Below are 23,988 nucleotides of genomic sequence, written 5' to 3' on the forward strand. Positions count from 1 at the left end.
AATATATTTATAAAGAAACTGAGAAAGCAGCATTAAGAACACAATCATTATTAAAAAAAATATGAATTGCAATTAAAATGAAGTGGAAAAAAAAAACATTAGCTTTTTATTCAAGATGAGATAACCCACAGATCTAAGGATAGTACGTACCTCTACATGTGTTATTGATGCTGATTGGGACACTTGAGTTTGTTTCAGTGAAACCAAACAAACATGAGCAATTGTAACCACCCATTATATTTGTGCAGTTGGAATATGGACCACAAATAGATGGACTGACCAGACATTCATTCACATCTTTCAAAAAAGAAGAAACATTTAGCAACAACCAAAAGATGACAACTTTTTGAATAATTTTCAACAAACAATACCTGAAATTTGGGAAACAGAATGTCACCTGGTCAAAAACTTACCGATGCATGGGTTACTGTTACTAACAGCTTGATTCACATTTATGATGTTATATCCTTCCCAACAAGAGCACGAGTAGCTTCCGTTGTAATTGTAACAGTAAGTGTTTGGCCCACACACTGATGGTGGGTCAAGACATTCATAAATATCTGAAATAAAATAATTGGTCAAATGAAAGGTTACAGTTGATACATTTAAAACTTTCAGTGTGATCTTACGTGTTCCGCATATGTACGGTAGTATGGATAAAATTAATTCAATATTATTATTCTGTTCATTTTAAAATAGTATCAAAGCTTCAGCTGTCAATCATACCTCTGCATTGGTTACTGCTGTTAATAGGGAGATTTGGGTCTGTTACATTATATCCACTCATACACGAGCAATTGTAATTCCCAAAAGTGTTGTTGCAGATTGAGTTTGGACCACAGATATCTTGTATCTCAACACATTCATCCACATCTTCATTGAAGAAAATTATGTAAAAAAAAAAAAATAAAAAAAAAACAATTGGTGTTTGCTGAAGGTCAACTCCTTTTTGAGAGGCTAGCTATACAATCCAATGCTTTATTTACAAAACAATGTCTACAATATGAAACACTGAATTTTTAAAAAATTGCTTAACTTTATAATTTGAGACTAAACATTTAAAACAATGATTTAACAAACACACTTTTATGAAATGCAGAGGTTTTATTTTATTTTTTTTTATTTTTTTTTTGAGTGTATAATATATTTATAAAGAAACTGAGAAAGCAGCATTAAGAACACAATCATTATTAAAAAAAAATATGAATTGCAATTAAAATGAAGTGGAAAAAAAAAAACATTAGCTTTTTATTCAAGATGAGATAACCCACAGATCTAAGGATAGTACGTACCTCTACATGTGTTATTGATGCTGATTGGGACACTTGAGTTTGTTTCAGTGAAACCAAACAAACATGAGCAATTGTAACCTCCCATTATATTTGTGCAGTTGGAATATGGACCACAAATAGATGGACTGACCAGACATTCATTCACATCTTTCAAAAAAGAAGAAACATTTAGCAACAACCAAAAGATGACAACTTTTTGAATAATTTTCAACAAACAATACCTGAAATTTGGGAAACAGAATGTCACCTGGTCAAAAACTTACCGATGCATGGGTTACTGTTACTAACAGCTTGATTCACATCTATGATGTTATATCCTTCCCAACAAGAGCACGAGTAGCTTCCATTGTAATTGTAACAGTAAGCATTTGGCCCACACACGGATGGTGGGTCAAGACATTCATAAATATCTGAAATAAAATACAAAAATTAGTCAAGTCAAAGGATACAGTTGACAGAATAAAAACTTTCAGTGTGATCTCATGTGTTTTGCATATGTACAGTAGTATGGATCAAATGAATTCAATATTATAATTCTGTTCATTTTAGCATTGACAGTGAAAGCAAAGGATAAGGCAGTACAATTTATAACAAAGTTTCAGCTGTCAATCATACCTCTGCACTGGTTACTGCTGTTAATAGGGAGATTTGGGTCTGTTACATTATATCCACTCATACACGAGCAATTGTAATTCCCAATAGTGTTGTTGCAGATTGAGTTTTTACCACAGACATCTGGTATCTCAACACATTCATCCACATCTTCATTGAAGAAAATTATGTAAAAAAACAAAAAAAAACAATTGGTGTTTGCTGAAGGTCAACTCCTTTTTGAGAGGCTAGCTTTATAATCCAATGCTTTATTTACAAAACATTGTCTACAATATGAAACACTGAATCTTAACAAAATTGCTTAACTTTATCATTTGAGACAAAACATTTAAAACAATGATTTAACAAACACACTTTTATGAAATGCAGAGATTTTGTTTTTATTATTATTATTATTTTTGAGTGTATAATATATTTATAAAGAAACTGAGAAAGCAGCATTAAGAACACAACCATTATTAAAAAAAAATATGAATTGCAATTAATCTGAAGTGAAACAAAAAAAAAAAATTTGCTTTTTATTCAAGATTAGATAACCCACAGATCTAAGGATAGTACGTACCTCTACATGTGTTATTGATGCTGATTGGGACACTTGAGTTTGTTTCAGTGAAACCAAACAAACATGAGCAATTGTAACCTCCCATTATATTTGTGCAGTTGGAATATGGACCACAAATAGATGGACTGACCAGACATTCATTCACATCTTTCAAAAAAGAAGAAACATTTAGCAACAACCAAAAGATGACAACTTTTTGAATAATTTTCAACAAACAATACCTGAAATTTGGGAAACAGAATGTCACCTGGTCAAAAACTTACCGATGCATGGGTTACTGTTACTAACAGCTTGATTCACATTTATGATGTTATATCCTTCCCAACAAGAGCACGAGTAGCTTCCGTTGTAATTGTAACAGTAAGTGTTTGGCCCACACACTGATGGTGGGTCAAGACATTCATAAATATCTGAAATAAAATAATTGGTCAAATGAAAGGTTACAGTTGATACATTTAAAACTTTCAGTGTGATCTTACGTGTTTTGCATATGTACGGTAGTATGGATCAAATGAATTCAATATTATTATTCTGTTCATTTTAAAATAGTAACAAAGCTTCAGCTGTCAATCATACCTCTACACTGGTTACTGCTGTTAATAGGGAGATTTGGGTCTGTTACATTATATCCACTCATACACGAGCAATTGTAATTCCCAATAGTGTTGTTGCAGATTGAGTTTTTACCACAGACATCTGGTATCTCAGCACATTCATCCACATCTTCATTGAAGAAAATTATGTAAAAAAAAACAAACGAAAAAAACAATTGGTGTTTGCTGAAGGTAAACTCATTTTTGAGAGGCTAGCTGTACAATCCAATGCTTTATTTACAAAACAATGTCTACAATATGAAACACTGAATCTTAACAAAATTGCTTAACTTTATCATTTGAGACTAAACATTTAAAACAATGAATTAACAAACACACTTTTATGAAATGTAGTTTTTTTTTTGTTTTTTTTGAGTGTATAATATATTTATAAAGAAACTGAGAAAGCAGCATTAAGAACACAATCATTATTAAAAAAAATATGAATTGCAATTAAAATGAAGTGGAAAAAAAAAACATTAGCTTTTTATTCAAGATGAGATAACCCACAGATCTAAGGATAGTACGTACCTCTACATGTGTTATTGATGCTGATTGGGACACTTGAGTTTGTTTCAGTGAAACCAAACAAACATGAGCAATTGTAACCACCCATTATATTTGTGCAGTTGGAATATGGACCACAAATAGATGGACTGACCAGACATTCATTCACATCTTTCAAAAAAGAAGAAACATTTAGCAACAACCAAAAGATGACAACTTTTTGAATAATTTTCAACAAACAATACCTGAAATTTGGGAAACAGAATGTCACCTGGTCAAAAACTTACCGATGCATGGGTTACTGTTACTAACAGCTTGATTCACATTTATGATGTTATATCCTTCCCAACAAGAGCACGAGTAGCTTCCATTGTAATTGTAACAGTAAGCATTTGGCCCACACACGGATGGTGGGTCAAGACATTCATAAATATCTGAAATAAAATACAAAAATTAGTCAAGTCAAAGGATACAGTTGACAGAATTAAAACTTTCAGTGTGATCTCATGTGTTTTGCATATGTACAGTAGTATGGATCAAATGAATTCAATATTATAATTCTGTTCATTTTAGCATTGACAGTGAAAGCAAAGGATAAGGCAGTACAATTTATAACAAAGTTTCAGCTGTCAATCATACCTCTGCACTGGTTACTGCTGTTAATAGGGAGATTTGGGTCTGTTACATTATATCCACTCATACACGAGCAATTGTAATTCCCAATAGTGTTGTTGCAGATTGAGTTTTTACCACAGACATCTGGTATCTCAACACATTCATCCACATCTTCATTGAAGAAAATTATGTAAAAAAACAAAAAAAAAAAATTGGTGTTTGCTGAAGGTCAATTCCTTTTTGAGAGGCTAGCTTTACAATCCAATGCTTTATTTACAAAACATTGTCTACAATATGAAACACTGAATCTTAACAAAATTGCTAAACTTTATCATTTGAGACTAAACATTTAAAACAATGATTTAACAAACACACTTTTATGAAATGCAGAGATTTTTTTGTATTTTTTATTATTATTATTTTTGAGTGTATAATATATTGATAAAGAAACTGAGAAAGCAGCATTAAGAACACAACTATTATTAAAATAAATATGAACTGCAATTAAGATGAAGTGAAAAATTTTTTTTTCGCTTTTTATTCAAGATTAGAAAACCCACAGATCTAAGGATAGTACGTACCTCTACATGTGTTGTTGATGCTGATTGGGACACTTGAGTTTGTTTCAGTGAAACCAAACAAACATGAGCAATTGTAACCTCCCATTATATTTGTGCAGTTGGAATATGGACCACAAACAGATGGACTGACCAGACATTCATTCACATCTTTCAAAAAAGAAGAAACATTTAGCAACAACCAAAACATGACAACTTTTTGAATAATTTTCAACAAACAATACCTGAAATTTGGGAAACAGAATGTCACCTGCTCAAAAACTTACCGATGCATGGGTTACTGTTACTAACAGCTTGATTCACATCTATGATGTTATATCCTTCCCAACAAGAGCACGAGTAGCTTCCATTGTAATTGTAACAGTAAGCATTTGGCCCACACACTGATGGTGGGTCAAGACATTCATAAATATCTGAAATAAAATAATTGGTCAAATGAAAAGGTTACAGTTGATACAATTAAAACTTTCAGTGTGATCTTACGTGTTTTGCATATGTACGGTAGTATGGATCAAATGAATTCAATATTATTATTCTGTTCATTTTAGCATTGACAATGAAAGCAAAGGATCAGGCAATACAATTTGTAACAAAGCTTCAGCTGTCAATCATACCTCTGCACTGGTTACTGCTGTTAATAGGGAGATTTGGGTCTGTTACATTATATCCACTCATACACGAGCAATTGTAATTCCCAATAGTGTTGTTGCAGATTGAGTTTTGACCACAGACATCTGGTATCTCAACACATTCATCCACATCTTCATTGAAGAAAATTATGTAAAAAAAAACAAACGACAACAAAAAACAATTGGTGTTTGCTGAAGGTCAACTCATTTTTGAGAGGCTAGCTTTACAATCCAATGCTTTATTTACAAAACAATGTCTACAATATGAAACACTGAATCTTTAACAAAATTGCTTAACTTTATCATTTGAGACTAAACATTTAAAACAATGATTTAACAAACACACTTTTATGAAATGCAGACGTTGTTTTTAAAATTATTATTATTTGAGTGTATAATATATTTATAAAGAAACTGAGAAAGCAGCATTAAGAACACAACCATTATTAAAAAAAAATATGAATTGCAATTAAGCTGAAGTGGAAAAAACAAAATTTAGCTTTTTATTCAAGATTAGATAACCCACAGATCTAAGGATAGTACGTACCTCTACATGTGTTATTGATGCTGATTGGGACACTTGAGTTTGTTTCAGTGAAACCAAACAAACATGAGCAATTGTAACCTCCCATTATATTTGTGCAGTTGGAATATGGACCACAAACAGATGGACTGACCAGACATTCATCCACATCTTTCAAAGAAGAAGAAGAAACATTTAGCAACAACCAAAAGATGACAACTTTTTGAATAATTTTCAACAAACAATACCTGAAATTTGGGAAACAGAATGTCACCTGGTCAAAAACTTACCGATGCATGGGTTACTGTTACTAACAGCTTGATTCACATCTATGATGTTATATCCTTCCCAACAAGAGCACGAGTAGCTTCCATTGTAATTGTAACAGTAAGCATTTGGCCCACACACTGATGGTGGGTCAAGACATTCATAAATATCTGAAATAAAATACAAAATTAGTCAAGTGCAAAGGATACAGTTGACAGAATAAAAACTTTCAGTGTGATCTCATGTGTTTTGCATATGTACAGTAGTATGGATCAAATGAATTCAATATTATAATTCTGTTCATTTTAGCATTGACAGTGAAAGCAAAGGATCAGGCAGTACAATTTGTAACAAAGTTTCAGCTGTCAATCATACCTCTGCACTGGTTACTGCTGTTAATAGGGAGATTTGGGTCTGTTACATTATATCCACTCATACACGAGCAATTGTAATTCCCAATAGTGTTGTTGCAGATTGAGTTTGGACCACAGACATCTGGTATCTCAACACATTCATCCACATCTTCATTGAAGAAAATTATGTAAAAAAACAACAAAAAAAAACAATTGGTGTTTGCTGAAGGTCAACTCCTTTTTGAGAGGCTAGCTTTATAATCCAATGCTTTATTTACAAAACATTGTCTACAATATGAAACACTGAATCTTAATAAAATTGCTTATCTTTATCATTTGAGACTAAACATTTAAAACAATGATTTAACAAACACTTTTATGAAATGCAGAGATTTTGTTTTTATTATTATTATTATTTTTGAGTGTATAATATATTTATAAAGAAACTGAGAAAACAGCATTAAGAACACAACCATTATTAAAAAAAAATATGAATTGCAATTAAGCTGAAGTGAAAAAAAAAAAAAATAGCTTTTTATTCAAGATTAGATAACCCACAGATCTAAGGATAGTACGTACCTCTACATGTGTTATTGATGCTGATTGGGACACTTGAGTTTGTTTCAGTGAAACCAAACAAACATGAGCAATTGTAACCTCCCATTATATTTGTGCAGTTGGAATATGGACCACAAACAGATGGACTGACCAGACATTCATCCACATCTTTCAAAAAAGAAGAAACATTTAGCAACAACCAAAAGATGACAACTTTTTGAATAATTTTCAACAAACAATACCTGAAATTTGGGAAACAGAATGTCACCTGGTCAAAAACTTACCGATGCATGGGTTACTGTTACTAACAGCTTGATTCACATCTATGATGTTATATCCTTCCCAACAAGAGCACGAGTAGCTTCCGTTGTAATTATAACAGTAAGCGTTTGGCCCACACACTGATGGTGGGTCAAGACATTCATAAATATCTGAAATAAAATACAGAAATTTGTCGAGTCAAAGGAAACAGTTGACAGAATAAACACATTCAGTGTGATCTCATGTGTTTTGCATATGTACAGTAGTATGGATCAAATGAATTCAATATTATTATTCTGTTCATTTTAGCATTGACAGTAAAAGCAAAGGATCAGGCAGTACAATTTGTAACAAAGTTTTAGCTGTCAATCATACCTCTGCATTGGTTACTGCTGTTAATAGGGAGATTTGGGTCTGTTACATTATATCCACTCATACACGAGCAATTGTAATTCCCAATAGTGTTGTTGCAGATTGAGTTTTTACCACAGACATCTGGTATCTCAACACATTCATCCACATCTTCATTGAAGAAAATTATGTAAAAAAACAAAAAAAAAAAAATTGGTGTTTGCTGAAGGTCAATTCCTTTTTGAGAGGCTAGCTTTACAATCCAATGCTTTATTTACAAAACATTGTCTACAATATGAAACACTGAATCTTTACAAAATTGCTTAACTTTATAATTTGAGACTAAACATTTAAAACAATGATTTAACAAACACACTTTTATGAAATGCAGAGATTGTTTTGTATTTTTATTATTATTATTTGAGTGTATAATATATTGATAAAGAAACTGAGAAAGCAGCATTAAGAACACAACTATTATTAAAATAAATATGAACTGCAATTAAGATGAAGTGAAAAATTTTTTTTTCGCTTTTTATTCAAGATTAGAAAACCCACAGATCTAAGGATAGTACGTACCTCTACATGTGTTGTTGATGCTGATTGGGACACTTGAGTTTGTTTCAGTGAAACCAAACAAACATGAGCAATTGTAACCTCCCATTATATTTGTGCAGTTGGAATATGGACCACAAACAGTTGGACTGACCAGACATTCATTCACATCTTTCAAAAAAGAAGAAACATTTAGCAACAACCAAAACATGACAACTTTTAGAATAATTTTCAACAAACAATACCTGAAATTTGGGAAACAGAATGTCACCTGGTCAAAAACTTACCGATGCATGGGTTACTGTTACTAACAGCTTCATTCATATCTATGATGTTATATCCTTCCAAACAAGAGCACGAGTAGCTTCCATTGTAATTGTAACAGTAAGCATTTGGCCCACACACTGATGGTGGGTCAAGACATTCATAAATATCTGAAATAAAATAATTGGTCAAATGAAAAGGTTACAGGTAATACAATTAAAACTTTCAGTGTGATCTTACATGTTTTGCATATGTACGGTAGTATGGATCAAATGAATTCAATATTATTATTCTGTTCATTTTAGCATTGACAATGAAAGCAAAGGATCAGGCAATACAATTTGTAACAAAGCTTCAGCTGTCAATCATACCTCTGCACTGGTTACTGCTGTTAATAGGGAGATTTGGGTCTGTTACATTATATCCACTCATACACGAGCAATTGTAATTCCCAATAGTGTTGTTGCAGATTGAGTTTGGACCACAGATATCTGGTATCTCAACACATTCATCCACATCTTCATTGAAGAAAATTATGTAAAAAAAAAAAAAAAACAACAACAAAAAAACAATTGGTGTTTGCTGAAGGTCAACTCTTTTTGAGAGGCTAGCTTTACAATCCAATGCTTTATTTACAAAACATTGTCTACAATATGAAACACTGAATTTTTAAAAAATTGCTTAACTTTATAATTTGAGATTAAACATTTAAAACAATGATTTAACAAACACACTTTTATGAAACGCAGACGTTGTTTTTTAAAATTATTATTATTTGAGTGTATAAGATATTTATAAAGAGACTGAGAAAGCAGCATTAAGAACACAACCATAATTTAAAAAAAAATATGAATTGCAATTAAGCTGAAGTAGAAAAAACAAAATTTCGCTTTTTATTCAAGATTAGATAACCCACAGATCTAAGAATAGTACGTACCTCTACATGTGTTATTGATGCTGATTGGGAGACTTGAGTTTGTTTCAGTGAAACCAAACAAACATGAGCAATTGTAACCTCCCATTATATTTGTGCAGTTGGAATATGGACCACAAACAGATGGACTGACCAGACATTCATCCACATCTTTCAAAAGAAGAAGAAGAAACATTTTGCAATAACCAAAACATGACAACCTTTTAAATAATTTTCAACAAACAATACCTGAAATTTGGGAAACAGAATGTCACCTGGTCAAAAACTTACCGATGCATGGGTTACTGTTACTAACAGCTTGATTCACATCTATGATGTTATATCCTTCCAAACAAGAGCACGAGTAGCTTCCATTGTAATTGTAACAGTAAGCATTTGGCCCACACACTGATGGTGGGTCAAGACATTCATAAATATCTGAAATAAAATAATTGGTCAAATGAAAAGGTTACAGTTAATACAATTAAAATTTTCAGTGTGATCTTACATGTTTTGCATATGTACGGTAGTATGGATCAAATGAATTCTGTTCATTTTAGCATTGACAATGAAAGCAAAGGATCAGGCAGTACAATTTGTAACAAAGCTTCAGCTGTCAATCATACCTCTGCACTGGTTACTGCTGTTAATAGGGAGATTTGGGTCTGTTACATTATATCCACTCATACACGAGCAATTGTAATTCCCAATAGTGTTGTTGCAGATTGAGTTTGGACCACAGATATCTGGTATCTCAACACATTCATCCACATCTTCATTGAAGAAAATTATGTAAAAAAAAAAAAAACAACAACAAAAAAACAATTGGTGTTTGCTGAAGGTCAACTCTTTTTGAGAGGCTAGCTTTACAATCCAATGCTTTATTTACAAAACATTGTCTACAATATGAAACACTGAATTTTTAAAAAATTGCTTAACTTTATAATTTGAGACTAAACATTTAAAACAATGATTTAACAAACACACTTTTATGAAACGCAGACGTTGTTTTTTAAAATTATTATTATTTGAGTGTATAAGATATTTATAAAGAGACTGAGAAAGCAGCATTAAGAACACAACCATAATTTTAAAAAAAATATGAATTGCAATTAAGCTGAAGTAGAAAAAACAAAATTTCGCTTTTTATTCAAGATTAGATAACCCACAGATCTAAGGATAGTACGTACCTCTACATGTGTTATTGATGCTGATTGGGACACTTGAGTTTGTTTCAGTGAAACCAAACAAACATGAGCAATTGTAACCTCCCATTATATTTGTGCAGTTGGAATATGGACCACAAACAGATGGACTGACCAGACATTCATCCACATCTTTCAAAAAAGAAGAAACATTTAGCAACAACCAAAACATGACAACTTTTTGAATAATTTTCAACAAACAATACCTGAAATTTGGGAAACAGAATGTCACCTGCTCAAAAACTTACCGATGCATGGGTTACTGTTACTAACAGCTTGATTCACATCTATGATGTTATATCCTTCCCAACAAGAGCACGAGTAGCTTCCGTTGTAATTGTAACAGTAAGCGTTTGGCCCACACACTGATGGTGGGTCAAGACATTCATAAATATCTGAAATAAAATTATTGGTCAAATGAAAGTTGCCGAAATAAAAACTTTCAGTGTGATCTCACATGTTTTGCATATGTACGGTAGTATGGCTCCAATGTATTCAATATTATTATTCTGTTCATTTTAAAATAGTAACAAAGCTTCAGCTGTCAATCATACCTCTGCATTGGTTACTGCTGTTAATAGGGAGATTTGGGTCTGACACATTATATCCACTCATACACGAGCAATTGTAATTCCCAATAGTGTTGTTACAGATTGAGTTTGGACCACAGACGTTTGGTATCTCAACACATTCTTGCACATCTTCATTAAAGAAAATAATGGTTGGAAAAACAGTTAGCTGAAGGTCAACTCATTTTTCTTTGGCTATCTTTACAATGCAATGCTTAGTTTACAAGATAATGTCTACAATATGAATCACTGAAACTTTACAAAGTTGCTTAACTTTATAATTTGAGACTGCACATATAAAAAGACGATTTAACAAACAGGCTTTTATTAAACGGAAAGGGTTTTATCAATTATTTGAATGTAAAATATATTTTTAAAGAAACTGATGAACCAGCATTAAGAACACAAACTTTATTAATTAAAACTTAATTGCAATAAAGCTGAAGTGAAAAAAATACTAAATGTAGCTTATTAATAAAGATTAGAGAACCCACAGATCTAAGAATAGTACGTACCTCTACATGTGTTATTGATGCTGATTGGGACACTTGAGTTTGTTTCAGTAAAACCAAACAAACATGAGCAATTGTAACCTCCCATTATATTTGTGCAGTTGGAATATGGACCACAAACAGATGGACTGACCAGACATTCATCCACATCTTTCAAAAAAGAAGAAGAAGAAACATTTTGCAATAACCAAAAAATGACAACCTTTTAAATAATTTTCAACAAACAATACCTGAAATTTGGGAAACAGAATGTCACCTGGTCAAAAACTTACCGATGCATGGGTTACTGTTACTAACAGCTCCATTTATATCTATGATGTTATATCCTTCCAAACAAGAACACGAGTAGCTTCCATTGTAATTGTAACAGTAAGCATTTGGCCCACACACTGATGGTGGGTCAAGACATTCATAAATATCTGAAATAAAATAATTGGTCAAATGAAAAGGTTACAGTTAATACAATTAAAACTTTCAGTGTGATCTTACATGTTTTGCATATGTACGGTAGTATGGATCAAATGAATTCAATATTATTATTCTGTTCATTTTAGCATTGACAATGAAAGCAAAGGATCAGGCAATACAATTTGTAACAAAGCTTCAGCTGTCAATCATACCTCTGCACTGGTTACTGCTGTTAATAGGGAGATTTGGGTCTGTTACATTATATCCACTCATACACGAGCAATTGTAATTCCCAATAGTGTTGTTACAGATTGAGTTTGGACCACAGACGTTTGGTATCTCAACACATTCTTGCACATCTTCATTAAAGAAAATAATGGTTGGAAAAACAGTTAGCTGAAGGTCAACTCATTTTTCTTTGGCTATCTTTACAATGCAATGCTTAGTTTACAAGATAATGTCTACAATATGAATCACTGAAACTTTACAAAGTTGCTTAACTTTATAATTTGAGACTGCACATATAAAAAGACGATTTAACAAACAGGCTTTTATTAAACGGAAAGGGTTTTATCAATTATTTGAATGTAAAATATATTTTTAAAGAAACTGATGAACCAGCATTAAGAACACAAACTTTATTAATTAAAACTTAATTGCAATAAAGCTGAAGTGAAAAAAATACTAAATGTAGCTTATTAATAAAGATTAGAGAACCCACAGATCTAAGAATAGTACGTACCTCTACATGTGTTATTGATGCTGATTGGGACACTTGAGTTTGTTTCAGTAAAACCAAACAAACATGAGCAATTGTAACCTCCCATTATATTTGTGCAGTTGGAATATGGACCACAAACAGATGGACTGACCAGACATTCATCCACATCTTTCAAAAAAGAAGAAGAAGAAACATTTTGCAATAACCAAAAAATGACAACCTTTTAAATAATTTTCAACAAACAATACCTGAAATTTGGGAAACAGAATGTCACCTGCTCAAAAACTTACCGATGCATGGGTTACTGTTACTAACAGCTTCATTCATATCTATGATGTTATATCCTTCCAAACAAGAGCACGAGTAGCTTCCATTGTAATTGTAACAGTAAGCATTTGGCCCACACACTGATGGTGGGTCAAGACATTCATAAATATCTGAAATAAAATAATTGGTCAAATGAAAAGGTTACAGGTAATACAATTAAAACTTTCAGTGTGATCTTACATGTTTTGCATATGTACGGTAGTATGGATCAAATGAATTCTGTTCATTTTAGCATTGACAATGAAAGCAAAGGATCAGGCAGTACAATTTGTAACAAAGCTTCAGCTGTCAATCATACCTCTGCACTGGTTACTGCTGTTAATAGGGAGATTTGGGTCTGTTACATTATATCCACTCATACACGAGCAATTGTAATTCCCAATAGTGTTGTTGCAGATTGAGTTTGGACCACAGATATCTGGTATCTCAACACATTCATCCACATCTTCATTGAAGAAAATTATGTAAAAAAAAAAAAAAAACAACAACAAAAAAACAATTGGTGTTTGCTGAAGGTCAACTCTTTTTGAGAGGCTAGCTTTACAATCCAATGCTTTATTTACAAAACAATGTCTACAATATGAAACACTGAATTTTTAAAAAATTGCTTAATTTTATAATTTGAGACTAAACATTTAAAACAATGATTTAACAAACACACTTTTATGAAACGCAGAGGTTGTTTTTTAAAATTATTATTATTTGAGTGTATAAGATATTTATAAAGAGACTGAGAAAGCAGCATTAAGAACACAACCATAATTTTAAAAAAAATATGAATTGCAATTAAGCTGAAGTGGAAAAAACAAAATTTCGCTTTTTATTCAAGATTAGATAACCCACAGATCTAAGGATAGTACGTACCTCTACATGTGTTATTGATGCTGATTGGGACACTTGAGTTTGTTTCAGTGAAACCAAACAAACATGAGCAATTGTAACCTCCCATTATATTTGTGCAGTTGGAATATGGACCACAAACAGATGGACTGACCAGACATTCATTCACATCTTTCAAAAAGAAGAAGAAACATTTAGCAACAACCAAAACATGACAACTTTTTGAATAATTTTCAACAAACAATACCTGAAATTTGGGAAACAGAATGTCACCTGCTCAAAAACTTACCGATGCATGGGTTACTGTTACTAACAGCTTGATTCACATCTATGATGTTATATCCTTCCCAACAAGAGCACGAGTAGCTTCCGTTGTAATTGTAACAGTAAGCGTTTGGCCCACACACTGATGGTGGGTCAAGACATTCATAAATATCTGAAATAAAATTATTGGTCAAATGAAAAGGTTGCACGTAATACAATTAAAACTTTCAGTGTGATCTCACATGTTTTGCATATGTACGGTAGTATGGCTCCAATGTATTCAATATTATTATTCTGTTCATAGATTGGTAGAAATAGTAACAAAGCTTCAGCTGTCAATCATACCTCTGCATTGGTTACTGCTGTTAATAGGGAGATTTGGGTCTGACACATTATATCCACTCATACACGAGCAATTGTAATTCCCAATAGTGTTGTTACAGATTGAGTTTGGACCACAGACGTTTGGTATCTCAACACATTCTTGCACATCTTCATTATAGAAAATAATGGTTGGAAAAACAGTTAGCTGAAGGTCAACTCATTTTTCTTTGGCTATCTTTACAATGCAATGCTTTAGTTTACAAGATAATGTCTACAATATGAATCACTGAAACTTTACAAAGTTGCTTAACTTTATAATTTGAGACTGCACATATAAAACAGACGATTTAACAAACAGGCTTTTATTAAACGGAAACGGTGTTTTTAAAATCATTATTATTTGAATGTAAAATGATATTTTTAAAGAAACTGATGAACGCAGCATTAAGAACACAAACTTTATTAATTAAAACTATGAATTGCAATAAAGCTGAAGTGAGAAAAATACTAAATGTAGCTTATTAATAAAGATTAGAGAACCCACAGATCTAAGAATAGTACGTACCTCTACATGTGTTATTGATGCTGATTGGGACACTTGAGTTTGTTTCAGTAAAACCAAACAAACATGTGCAATTGTAACCTCCCATTATATTTGTGCAGTTGGAATATGGACCACAAACAGATGGACTGACCAGACATTCATCCACATCTTTCAAAAAAGAAGAAGAAGAAACATTTTGCAATGACCAAAATATGACAACCTTTTAAATAATTTTCAACAAACAATACCTGAAATTTGGGAAACAGAATGTCACCTGGTCAAAAACTTACCGATGCATGGGTTACTGTTACTAACAGCTTCATTCATATCTATGATGTTATATCCTTCCAAACAAGAGCACGAGTAGCTTCCATTGTAATTGTAACAGTAAGCATTTGGCCCACACACTGATGGTGGGTCAAGACATTCATAAATATCTGAAATAAAATAATTGGTCAAATGAAAAGGTTACAGTTAATACAATTAAAACTTTCAGTGTGATCTTACATGTTTTGCATATGTACGGTAGTATGGATCAAATGAATTCAATATTATAATTCTGTTCATTTTAGCATTGACAGTGAAAGCAAAGGATAAGGCAGTACAATTTATAACAAAGTTTCAGCTGTCAATCATACCTCTGCACTGGTTACTGCTGTTAATAGGGAGATTTGGGTCTGTTACATTATATCCACTCATACACGAGCAATTGTAATTCCCAATAGTGTTGTTGCAGATTGAGTTTGGACCACAGATATCTGGTATCTCAACACATTCATCCACATCTTCATTGAAGAAAATTATGTAAAAAAAAAAAAAAAACAACAACAAAAAAACAATTGGTGTTTGCTGAAGGTCAACTCTTTTTGAGAGGCTAGCTTTACAATCCAATGCTTTATTTACAAAACATTGTCTACAATATGAAACACTGAATTTTTAAAAAATTGCTTAACTTTATAATTTGAGATTAAACATTTAAAACAATGATTTAACAAACACACTTTTATGAAACGCAGACGTTGTTTTTAAAATTATTATTATTTGAGTGTATAAGATATTTATAAAGAGACTGAGAAAGCAGCATTAAGAACACAACCATAATTAAAAAAAAAATATGAATTGCAATTAAGCTGAAGTAGAAAAAACAAAATTTCGCTTTTTATTCAAGATTAGATAACCCACAGATCTAAAAATAGTACGTACCTCTACATGTGTTATTGATGCTGATTGGGAGACTTGAGTTTGTTTCAGTGAAACCAAACAAACATGAGCAATTGTAACCTCCCATTATATTTGTGCAGTTGGAATATGGACCACAAACAGTTGGACTGACCAGACATTCATCCACATCTTTCAAAAAGAAGAAGAAGAAACATTTTGCAATGACCAAAAAATGACAACCTTTTAAATAATTTTCAACAAACAATACCTGAAATTTGGGAAACAGAATGTCACCTGGTCAAAAACTTACCGATGCATGGGTTACTGTTACTAACAGCTTGATTCACATCTATGATGTTATATCCTTCCAAACAAGAGCACGAGTAGCTTCCATTGTAATTGTAACAGTAAGCATTTGGCCCACACACTGATGGTGGGTCAAGACATTCATAAATATCTGAAATAAAATAATTGGTCAAATGAAAAGGTTACAGGTAATACAATTAAAACTTTCAGTGTGATCTTACATGTTTTGCATATGTACGGTAGTATGGATCAAATGAATTCTGTTCATTTTAGCATTGACAATGAAAGCAAAGGATCAGGCAGTACAATTTGTAACAAAGCTTCAGCTGTCAATCATACCTCTGCACTGGTTACTGCTGTTAATAGGGAGATTTGGGTCTGTTACATTATATCCACTCATACACGAGCAATTGTAATTCCCAATAGTGTTGTTGCAGATTGAGTTTGGACCACAGATATCTGGTATCTCAACACATTCATCCACATCTTCATTGAAGAAAATTATGTAAAAAAAAAAAAAAACAACAACAAAAAAACAATTGGTGTTTGCTGAAGGTCAACTCTTTTTGAGAGGCTAGCTTTACAATCCAATGCTTTATTTACAAAACAATGTCTACAATATGAAACACTGAATTTTTAAAAAATTGCTTAACTTTATAATTTGAGACTAAACATTTAAAACAATGATTTAACAAACACACTTTTATGAAACGCAGACGTTGTTTTTTAAAATTATTATTATTTGAGTGTATATGATATTTATAAAGAGACTGAGAAAGCAGCATTAAGAACACAACCATAATTAAAAAAAAAATATGAATTGCAATTAAGCTGAAGTAGAAAAAACAAAATTTCGCTTTTTATTCAAGATTAGATAACCCACAGATCTAAAAATAGTACGTACCTCTACATGTGTTATTGATGCTGATTGGGAGACTTGAGTTTGTTTCAGTGAAACCAAACAAACATGAGCAATTGTAACCTCCCATTATATTTGTGCAGTTGGAATATGGACCACAAACAGTTGGACTGACCAGACATTCATCCACATCTTTCAAAAAGAAGAAGAAACATTTTGCAATAACCAAAACATGACAACCTTTTAAATAATTTTCAACAAACAATACCTGAAATTTGGGAAACAGAATGTCACCTGGTCAAAAACTTACCGATGCATGGGTTACTGTTACTAACAGCTTGATTCACATCTATGATGTTATATCCTTCCAAACAAGAGCACGAGTAGCTTCCATTGTAATTGTAACAGTAAGCATTTGGCCCACACACTGATGGTGGGTCAAGACATTCATAAATATCTGAAATAAAATAATTGGTCAAATGAAAAGGTTACAGGTAATACAATTAAAACTTTCAGTGTGATCTTACATGTTTTGCATATGTACGGTAGTATGGATCAAATGAATTCTGTTCATTTTAGCATTGACAATGAAAGCAAAGGATCAGGCAGTACAATTTGTAACAAAGCTTCAGCTGTCAATCATACCTCTGCACTGGTTACTGCTGTTAATAGGGAGATTTGGGTCTGTTACATTATATCCACTCATACACGAGCAATTGTAATTCCCAATAGTGTTGTTGCAGATTGAGTTTGGACCACAGATATCTGGTATCTCAACACATTCATCCACATCTTCATTGAAGAAAATTATGTAAAAAAAAAAAAAATAAACAACAAAAAAACAATTGGTGTTTGCTGAAGGTCAACTCTTTCTGAGAGGCTAGCTTTACAGTCCAATGCTTTATTTACAAAACAATGTCTACAATATGAAACACTGAATTTTTAAAAAATTGCTTAATTTTATAATTTGAGACTAAACATTTAAAACAATGATTTAACAAACACACTTTTATGAAACGCAGAGGTTGTTTTTTAAAATTATTATTATTTGAGTGTATAAGATATTTATAAAGAGACTGAGAAAGCAGCATTAAGAACACAACCATAATTTAAAAAAAAATATGAATTGCAATTAAGCTGAAGTAGAAAAAACAAAATTTCGCTTTTTATTCAAGATTAGATAACCCACAGATCTAAGGATAGTACGTACCTCCACATGTGTTATTGATGCTGATTGGGAGACTTGAGTTTGTTTCAGTGAAACCAAACAAACATGAGCAATTGTAACCTCCCATTATATTTGTGCAGTTGGAATATGGACCACAAACAGATGGACTGACCAGACATTCATCCACATCTTTCAAAAAAGAAGAAGAAGAAACATTTTGCAATAACCAAAAAATGACAACCTTTTAAATAATTTTCAACAAACAATACCTGAAATTTGGGAAACAGAATGTCACCTGGTCAAAAACTTACCGATGCATGGGTTACTGTTACTAACAGCTCCATTTATATCTATGATGTTATATCCTTCCAAACAAGAACACGAGTAGCTTCCATTGTAATTGTAACAGTAAGCATTTGGCCCACACACTGATGGTGGGTCAAGACATTCATAAATATCTGAAATAAAATAATTGGTCAAATGAAAAGGTTACAGTTAATACAATTAAAACTTTCAGTGTGATCTTACATGTTTTGCATATGTACGGTAGTATGGATCAAATGAATTCAATATTATTATTCTGTTCATTTTAGCATTGACAATGAAAGCAAGGATCAGGCAGTACAATTTGTAACAAAGCTTCAGCTGTCAATCATACCTCTGCACTGGTTACTGCTGTTAATAGGGAGATTTGGGTCTGTTACATTATATCCACTCATACACGAGCAATTGTAATTCCCAATAGTGTTGTTGCAGATTGAGTTTGGACCACAGATATCTTGTATCTCAACACATTCATCCACATCTTCATTGAAGAAAATTATGTAAAAAAAAAAAAAATAAACAACAAAAAAACAATTGGTGTTTGCTGAAGGTCAACTCTTTCTGAGAGGCTAGCTTTACAGTCCAATGCTTTATTTACAAAACAATGTCTACAATATGAAACACTGAATTTTTAAAAAATTGCTTAATTTTATAATTTGAGACTAAACATTTAAAACAATGATTTAACAAACACACTTTTATGAAACGCAGAGGTTGTTTTTTAAAATTATTATTATTTGAGTGTATAAGATATTTATAAAGAGACCGAGAAAGCAGCATTAAGAACACAACCATAATTTAAAAAAAAATATGAATTGCAATTAAGCTGAAGTAGAAAAAACAAAATTTCGCTTTTTATTCAAGATTAGATAACCCACAGATCTAAGGATAGTACGTACCTCTACATGTGTTATTGATGCTGATTGGGAGACTTGAGTTTGTTTCAGTGAAACCAAACAAACATGAGCAATTGTAACCTCCCATTATATTTGTGCAGTTGGAATATGGACCACAAACAGATGGACCGACCAGACATTCATCCACATCTTTCAAAAAAGAAGAAACATTTAGCAACAACCAAAACATGACAACTTTTTGAATAATTTTCAACAAACAATACCTGAAATTTGGGAAACAGAATGTCACCTGCTCAAAAACTTACCGATGCATGGGTTACTGTTACTAACAGCTTCATTCATATCTATGATGTTATATCCTTCCAAACAAGAGCACGAGTAGCTTCCATTGTAATTGTAACAGTAAGCATTTGGCCCACACACTGATGGTGGGTCAAGACATTCATAAATATCTGAAATAAAAAAATTGGTCAAATGAAAAGGTTACAGGTAATACAATTAAAACTTTCAGTGTGATCTTACATGTTTTGCATATGTACGGTAGTATGGATCAAATGAATTCTGTTCATTATTAGCATTGACAATGAAAGCAAAGGATCAGGCAGTACAATTTGTAACAAAGCTTCAGCTGTCAATCATACCTCTGCACTGGTTACTGCTGTTAATAGGGAGATTTGGGTCTGTTACATTATATCCACTCATACACGAGCAATTGTAATTCCCAATAGTGTTGTTGCAGATTGAGTTTGGACCACAGATATCTGGTATCTCAACACATTCATCCACATCTTCATTGAAGAAAATTATGTAAAAAAAAAAAAACAACAACGAAAAAACAATTGGTGTTTGCTGAAGGTCAACTCATTTTTGAGAGGCTAGCTTTACAATCCAATGCTTTAGTTTACAAAACAATGTCTACAATATGAAACACTGAATTTTTAAAAAGTTGCTTAATTTTATAATTTGAGACTAAACATTTAAAACAATGATTTAACAAACACACTTTTATGAAACGCAGAGGTTGTTTTTTAAAATTATTATTATTTGAGTGTATAAGATATTTATAAAGAGACTGATGAAAGCAGCATTAAGAACACAACCATAATTTAATTAAAAATATGAATTGCAATTAAGCTGAAGTGGAAAAAACAAAATTTCGCTTTTTATTCAAGATTAGATAACCCACAGATCTAAGGATAGTACGTACCTCTACATGTGTTATTGATGCTGATTGGGACACTTGAGTTTGTTTCAGTGAAACCAAACAAACATGAGCAATTGTAACCTCCCATTATATTTGTGCAGTTGGAATATGGACCACAAACAGATGGACTGACCAGACATTCATTCACATCTTTCAAAAAAGAAGAAGAAACATTTAGCAACAACCAAAACATGACAACTTTTTGAATAATTTTCAACAAACAATACCTGAAATTTGGGAAACAGAATGTCACCTGCTCAAAAACTTACCGATGCATGGGTTACTGTTACTAACAGCTTGATTCACATCTATGATGTTATATCCTTCCCAACAAGAGCACGAGTAGCTTCCGTTGTAATTGTAACAGTAAGCGTTTGGCCCACACACTGATGGTGGGTCAAGACATTCATAAATATCTGAAATAAAATTATTGGTCAAATGAAAGGTTGCCGTAATATAATAAAACTTTCAGTGTGATCTCACATGTTTTGCATATGTACGGTAGTATGGCTCCAATGTATTCAATATTATTATTCTGTTCATTTTAAAATAGTAACAAAGCTTCAGCTGTCAATCATACCTCTGCATTGGTTACTGCTGTTAATAGGGAGATTTGGGTCTGACACATTATATCCACTCATACACGAGCAATTGTAATTCCCAATATTGTTGTTACAGATTGAGTTTGGACCACAGACGTTTGGTATCTCAACACATTCTTGCACATCTTCATTAAAGAAAATAATGGTTGGAAAAACAGTTAGCTGAAGGTCAACTCATTTTTCTTTGGCTATCTTTACAATGCAATGCTTTAGTTTACAAGATAATGTCTACAATATGAATCACTGAAACTTTACAAAGTTGCTTAACTTTATAATTTGAGACTGCACATATAAAACAGACGATTTAACAAACAGGCTTTTATTAAACGGAAAGGTGTTTTATCAATTATTTGAATGTAAAATATATTTTTAAAGAAACTGATGAACCAGCATTAAGAACACAAACTTTATTAATTAAAACTTAATTGCAATAAAGCTGAAGTGAAAAAAATACTAAATGTAGCTTATTAATAAAGATTAGAGAACCCACAGATCTAAGAATAGTACGTACCTCTACATGTGTTATTGATGCTGATTGGGACACTTGAGTTTTTTTCAGTAAAACCAAACAAACATGTGCAATTGTAACCTCCCATTATATTTGTGCAGTTGGAATATGGACCACAAACAGATGGACTGACCAGACATTCATCCACATCTTTCAAAAAAGAAGAAGAAGAAACATTTTGCAATGACCAAAAAATGACAACCTTTTAAATAATTTTCAACAAACAATACCTGAAATTTGGGAAACAGAATGTCACCTGGTCAAAAACTTACCGATGCATGGGTTACTGTTACTAACAGCTCCATTTATATCTATGATGTTATATCCTTCCAAACAAGAGCACGAGTAGCTTCCATTGTAATTGTAACAGTAAGCATTTGGCCCACACACTGATGGTGGTTCAAGACATTCATAAATATCTGAAATAAAATAATTGGTCAAATGAAAAGGTTACAGGTAATACAATTAAAACTTTCAGTGTGATCTTACATGTTTTGCATATGTACGGTAGTATGGATCAAATGAATTCTGTTCATTTTAGCATTGACAATGAAAGCAAAGGATCAGGCAGTACAATTTGTAACAAAGCTTCAGCTGTCAATCATACCTCTGCACTGGTTACTGCTGTTAATAGGGAGATTTGGGTCTGTTACATTATATCCACTCATACACGAGCAATTGTAATTCCCAATAGTGTTGTTGCAGATTGAGTTTGGACCACAGATATCTGGTATCTCAACACATTCATCCACATCTTCATTGAAGAAAATTATGTAAAAAAAAGAAAAACAACAGAAAAACAATTGGTGTTTGCTGAAGGTCAACTCATTTTTGAGAGGCTAGCTTTACAGTCCAATGCTTTAGTTTACAAAACAATGTCTACAATATGAAACACTGAATTTTTACAAAATTGCTTAACTTTATAATTTGAGACTAAACATTTAAAACAGATGATTTAACAAACACACTTTTATGAAACGCAGACGTTGGTTTTTAAAATTATTATTATTTGAGTGTATAAGATATTTATAAAGAGACTGATGAACGCAGCATTAAGAACACAACCATAATTATTAATTAAAACTATGAATTGCAATTAAGCTGAAGTAGAAAAATACAAAATTTCGCTTATTATTCAAGATTACATAACCCACAGATCTAAGGATAGTACGTACCTCTACATGTGTTATTGATGCTGATTGGGAGACTTGAGTTTGTTTCAGTGAAACCAAACAAACATGAGCAATTGTAACCTCCCATTATATTTGTGCAGTTGGAATATGGACCACAAACAGATGGACTGACCAGACATTCATCCACATCTTTCAAAAAAAGAAGAAACATTTAGCAACAACCAAAACATGACAACTTTTTGAATAATTTTCAACAAACAATACCTGAAATTTGGGAAACAGAATGTCACCTGCTCAAAAACTTACCGATGCATGGGTTACTGTTACTAACAGCTTGATTCACATCTATGATGTTATATCCTTCCCAACAAGAGCACGAGTAGCTTCCGTTGTAATTGTAACAGTAAGCGTTTGGCCCACACACTGATGGTGGGTCAAGACATTCATAAATATCTGAAATAAAATTATTGGTCAAATGAAAGTTGCCGAAATAAAAACTTTCAGTGTGATCTCACATGTTTTGCATATGTACGGTAGTATGGCTCCAATGTATTCAATATTATTATTCTGTTCATTTTAAAATAGTAACAAAGCTTCAGCTGTCAATCATACCTCTGCATTGGTTACTGCTGTTAATAGGGAGATTTGGGTCTGACACATTATATCCACTCATACACGAGCAATTGTAATTCCCAATAGTGTTGTGACAGATTGAGTTT

General features: G+C 32.2%; 1 protein-coding gene across 50 annotated transcripts in view; it reads right to left on the reverse strand.

The window, feature by feature from the left end:
- adgrf6 (adhesion G protein-coupled receptor F6) overlaps positions 1 to 23,988 on the reverse strand; it is a 47,487-nt gene that overhangs the window by 18,454 nt on the left and 5,045 nt on the right. For 3 of the 50 annotated variants that reach the window (XM_051644561.1, XM_051644563.1, XM_051644522.1), the window contains exons 3-23: positions 22,409 to 22,435; positions 22,218 to 22,286; positions 19,865 to 19,942; positions 15,786 to 15,932; positions 15,438 to 15,584; positions 14,040 to 14,186; positions 13,474 to 13,620; positions 11,992 to 12,138; positions 10,624 to 10,770; positions 4,206 to 4,352; positions 3,854 to 4,000; positions 3,591 to 3,737; positions 3,043 to 3,189; positions 2,730 to 2,876; positions 2,467 to 2,613; positions 1,908 to 2,054; positions 1,556 to 1,702; positions 1,293 to 1,439; positions 727 to 873; positions 414 to 560; positions 151 to 297 (exon numbers count right to left, since the gene is read on the reverse strand). In XM_051644561.1, coding sequence (XP_051500521.1) covers positions 151 to 297; positions 414 to 560; positions 727 to 873; positions 1,293 to 1,439; positions 1,556 to 1,702; positions 1,908 to 2,054; positions 2,467 to 2,613; positions 2,730 to 2,876; positions 3,043 to 3,189; positions 3,591 to 3,737; positions 3,854 to 4,000; positions 4,206 to 4,352; positions 10,624 to 10,770; positions 11,992 to 12,138; positions 13,474 to 13,620; positions 14,040 to 14,186; positions 15,438 to 15,584; positions 15,786 to 15,932; positions 19,865 to 19,942; positions 22,218 to 22,286; positions 22,409 to 22,435 — 2,820 coding nt within the window. Of the gene's footprint in view, positions 1 to 150; positions 298 to 413; positions 561 to 726; positions 874 to 1,292; positions 1,440 to 1,555; positions 1,703 to 1,907; positions 2,055 to 2,466; positions 2,614 to 2,729; positions 2,877 to 3,042; positions 3,190 to 3,590; positions 3,738 to 3,853; positions 4,001 to 4,205; positions 4,353 to 4,840; positions 4,910 to 5,373; positions 5,471 to 5,935; positions 6,083 to 6,553; positions 6,651 to 7,110; positions 7,258 to 8,543; positions 8,691 to 8,891; positions 9,039 to 9,457; positions 9,561 to 10,059; positions 10,207 to 10,623; positions 10,771 to 11,991; positions 12,139 to 12,339; positions 12,402 to 13,473; positions 13,621 to 14,039; positions 14,187 to 15,437; positions 15,585 to 15,785; positions 15,933 to 16,350; positions 16,429 to 16,953; positions 17,101 to 17,518; positions 17,597 to 18,118; positions 18,266 to 18,952; positions 19,100 to 19,299; positions 19,376 to 19,864; positions 19,943 to 20,127; positions 20,275 to 20,463; positions 20,611 to 22,217; positions 22,287 to 22,408; positions 22,436 to 22,743; positions 22,891 to 23,311; positions 23,454 to 23,988 lie in introns of those variants that run through there. The other 47 variants (XM_051644532.1, XM_051644530.1, XM_051644538.1 and 44 more) reach the window with 40 other exon arrangements.

The sequence above is a fragment of the Myxocyprinus asiaticus genome, chromosome 19, assembly GCF_019703515.2.
Source record: "Myxocyprinus asiaticus isolate MX2 ecotype Aquarium Trade chromosome 19, UBuf_Myxa_2, whole genome shotgun sequence".
Taxonomy (NCBI): domain Eukaryota; kingdom Metazoa; phylum Chordata; class Actinopteri; order Cypriniformes; family Catostomidae; genus Myxocyprinus; species Myxocyprinus asiaticus.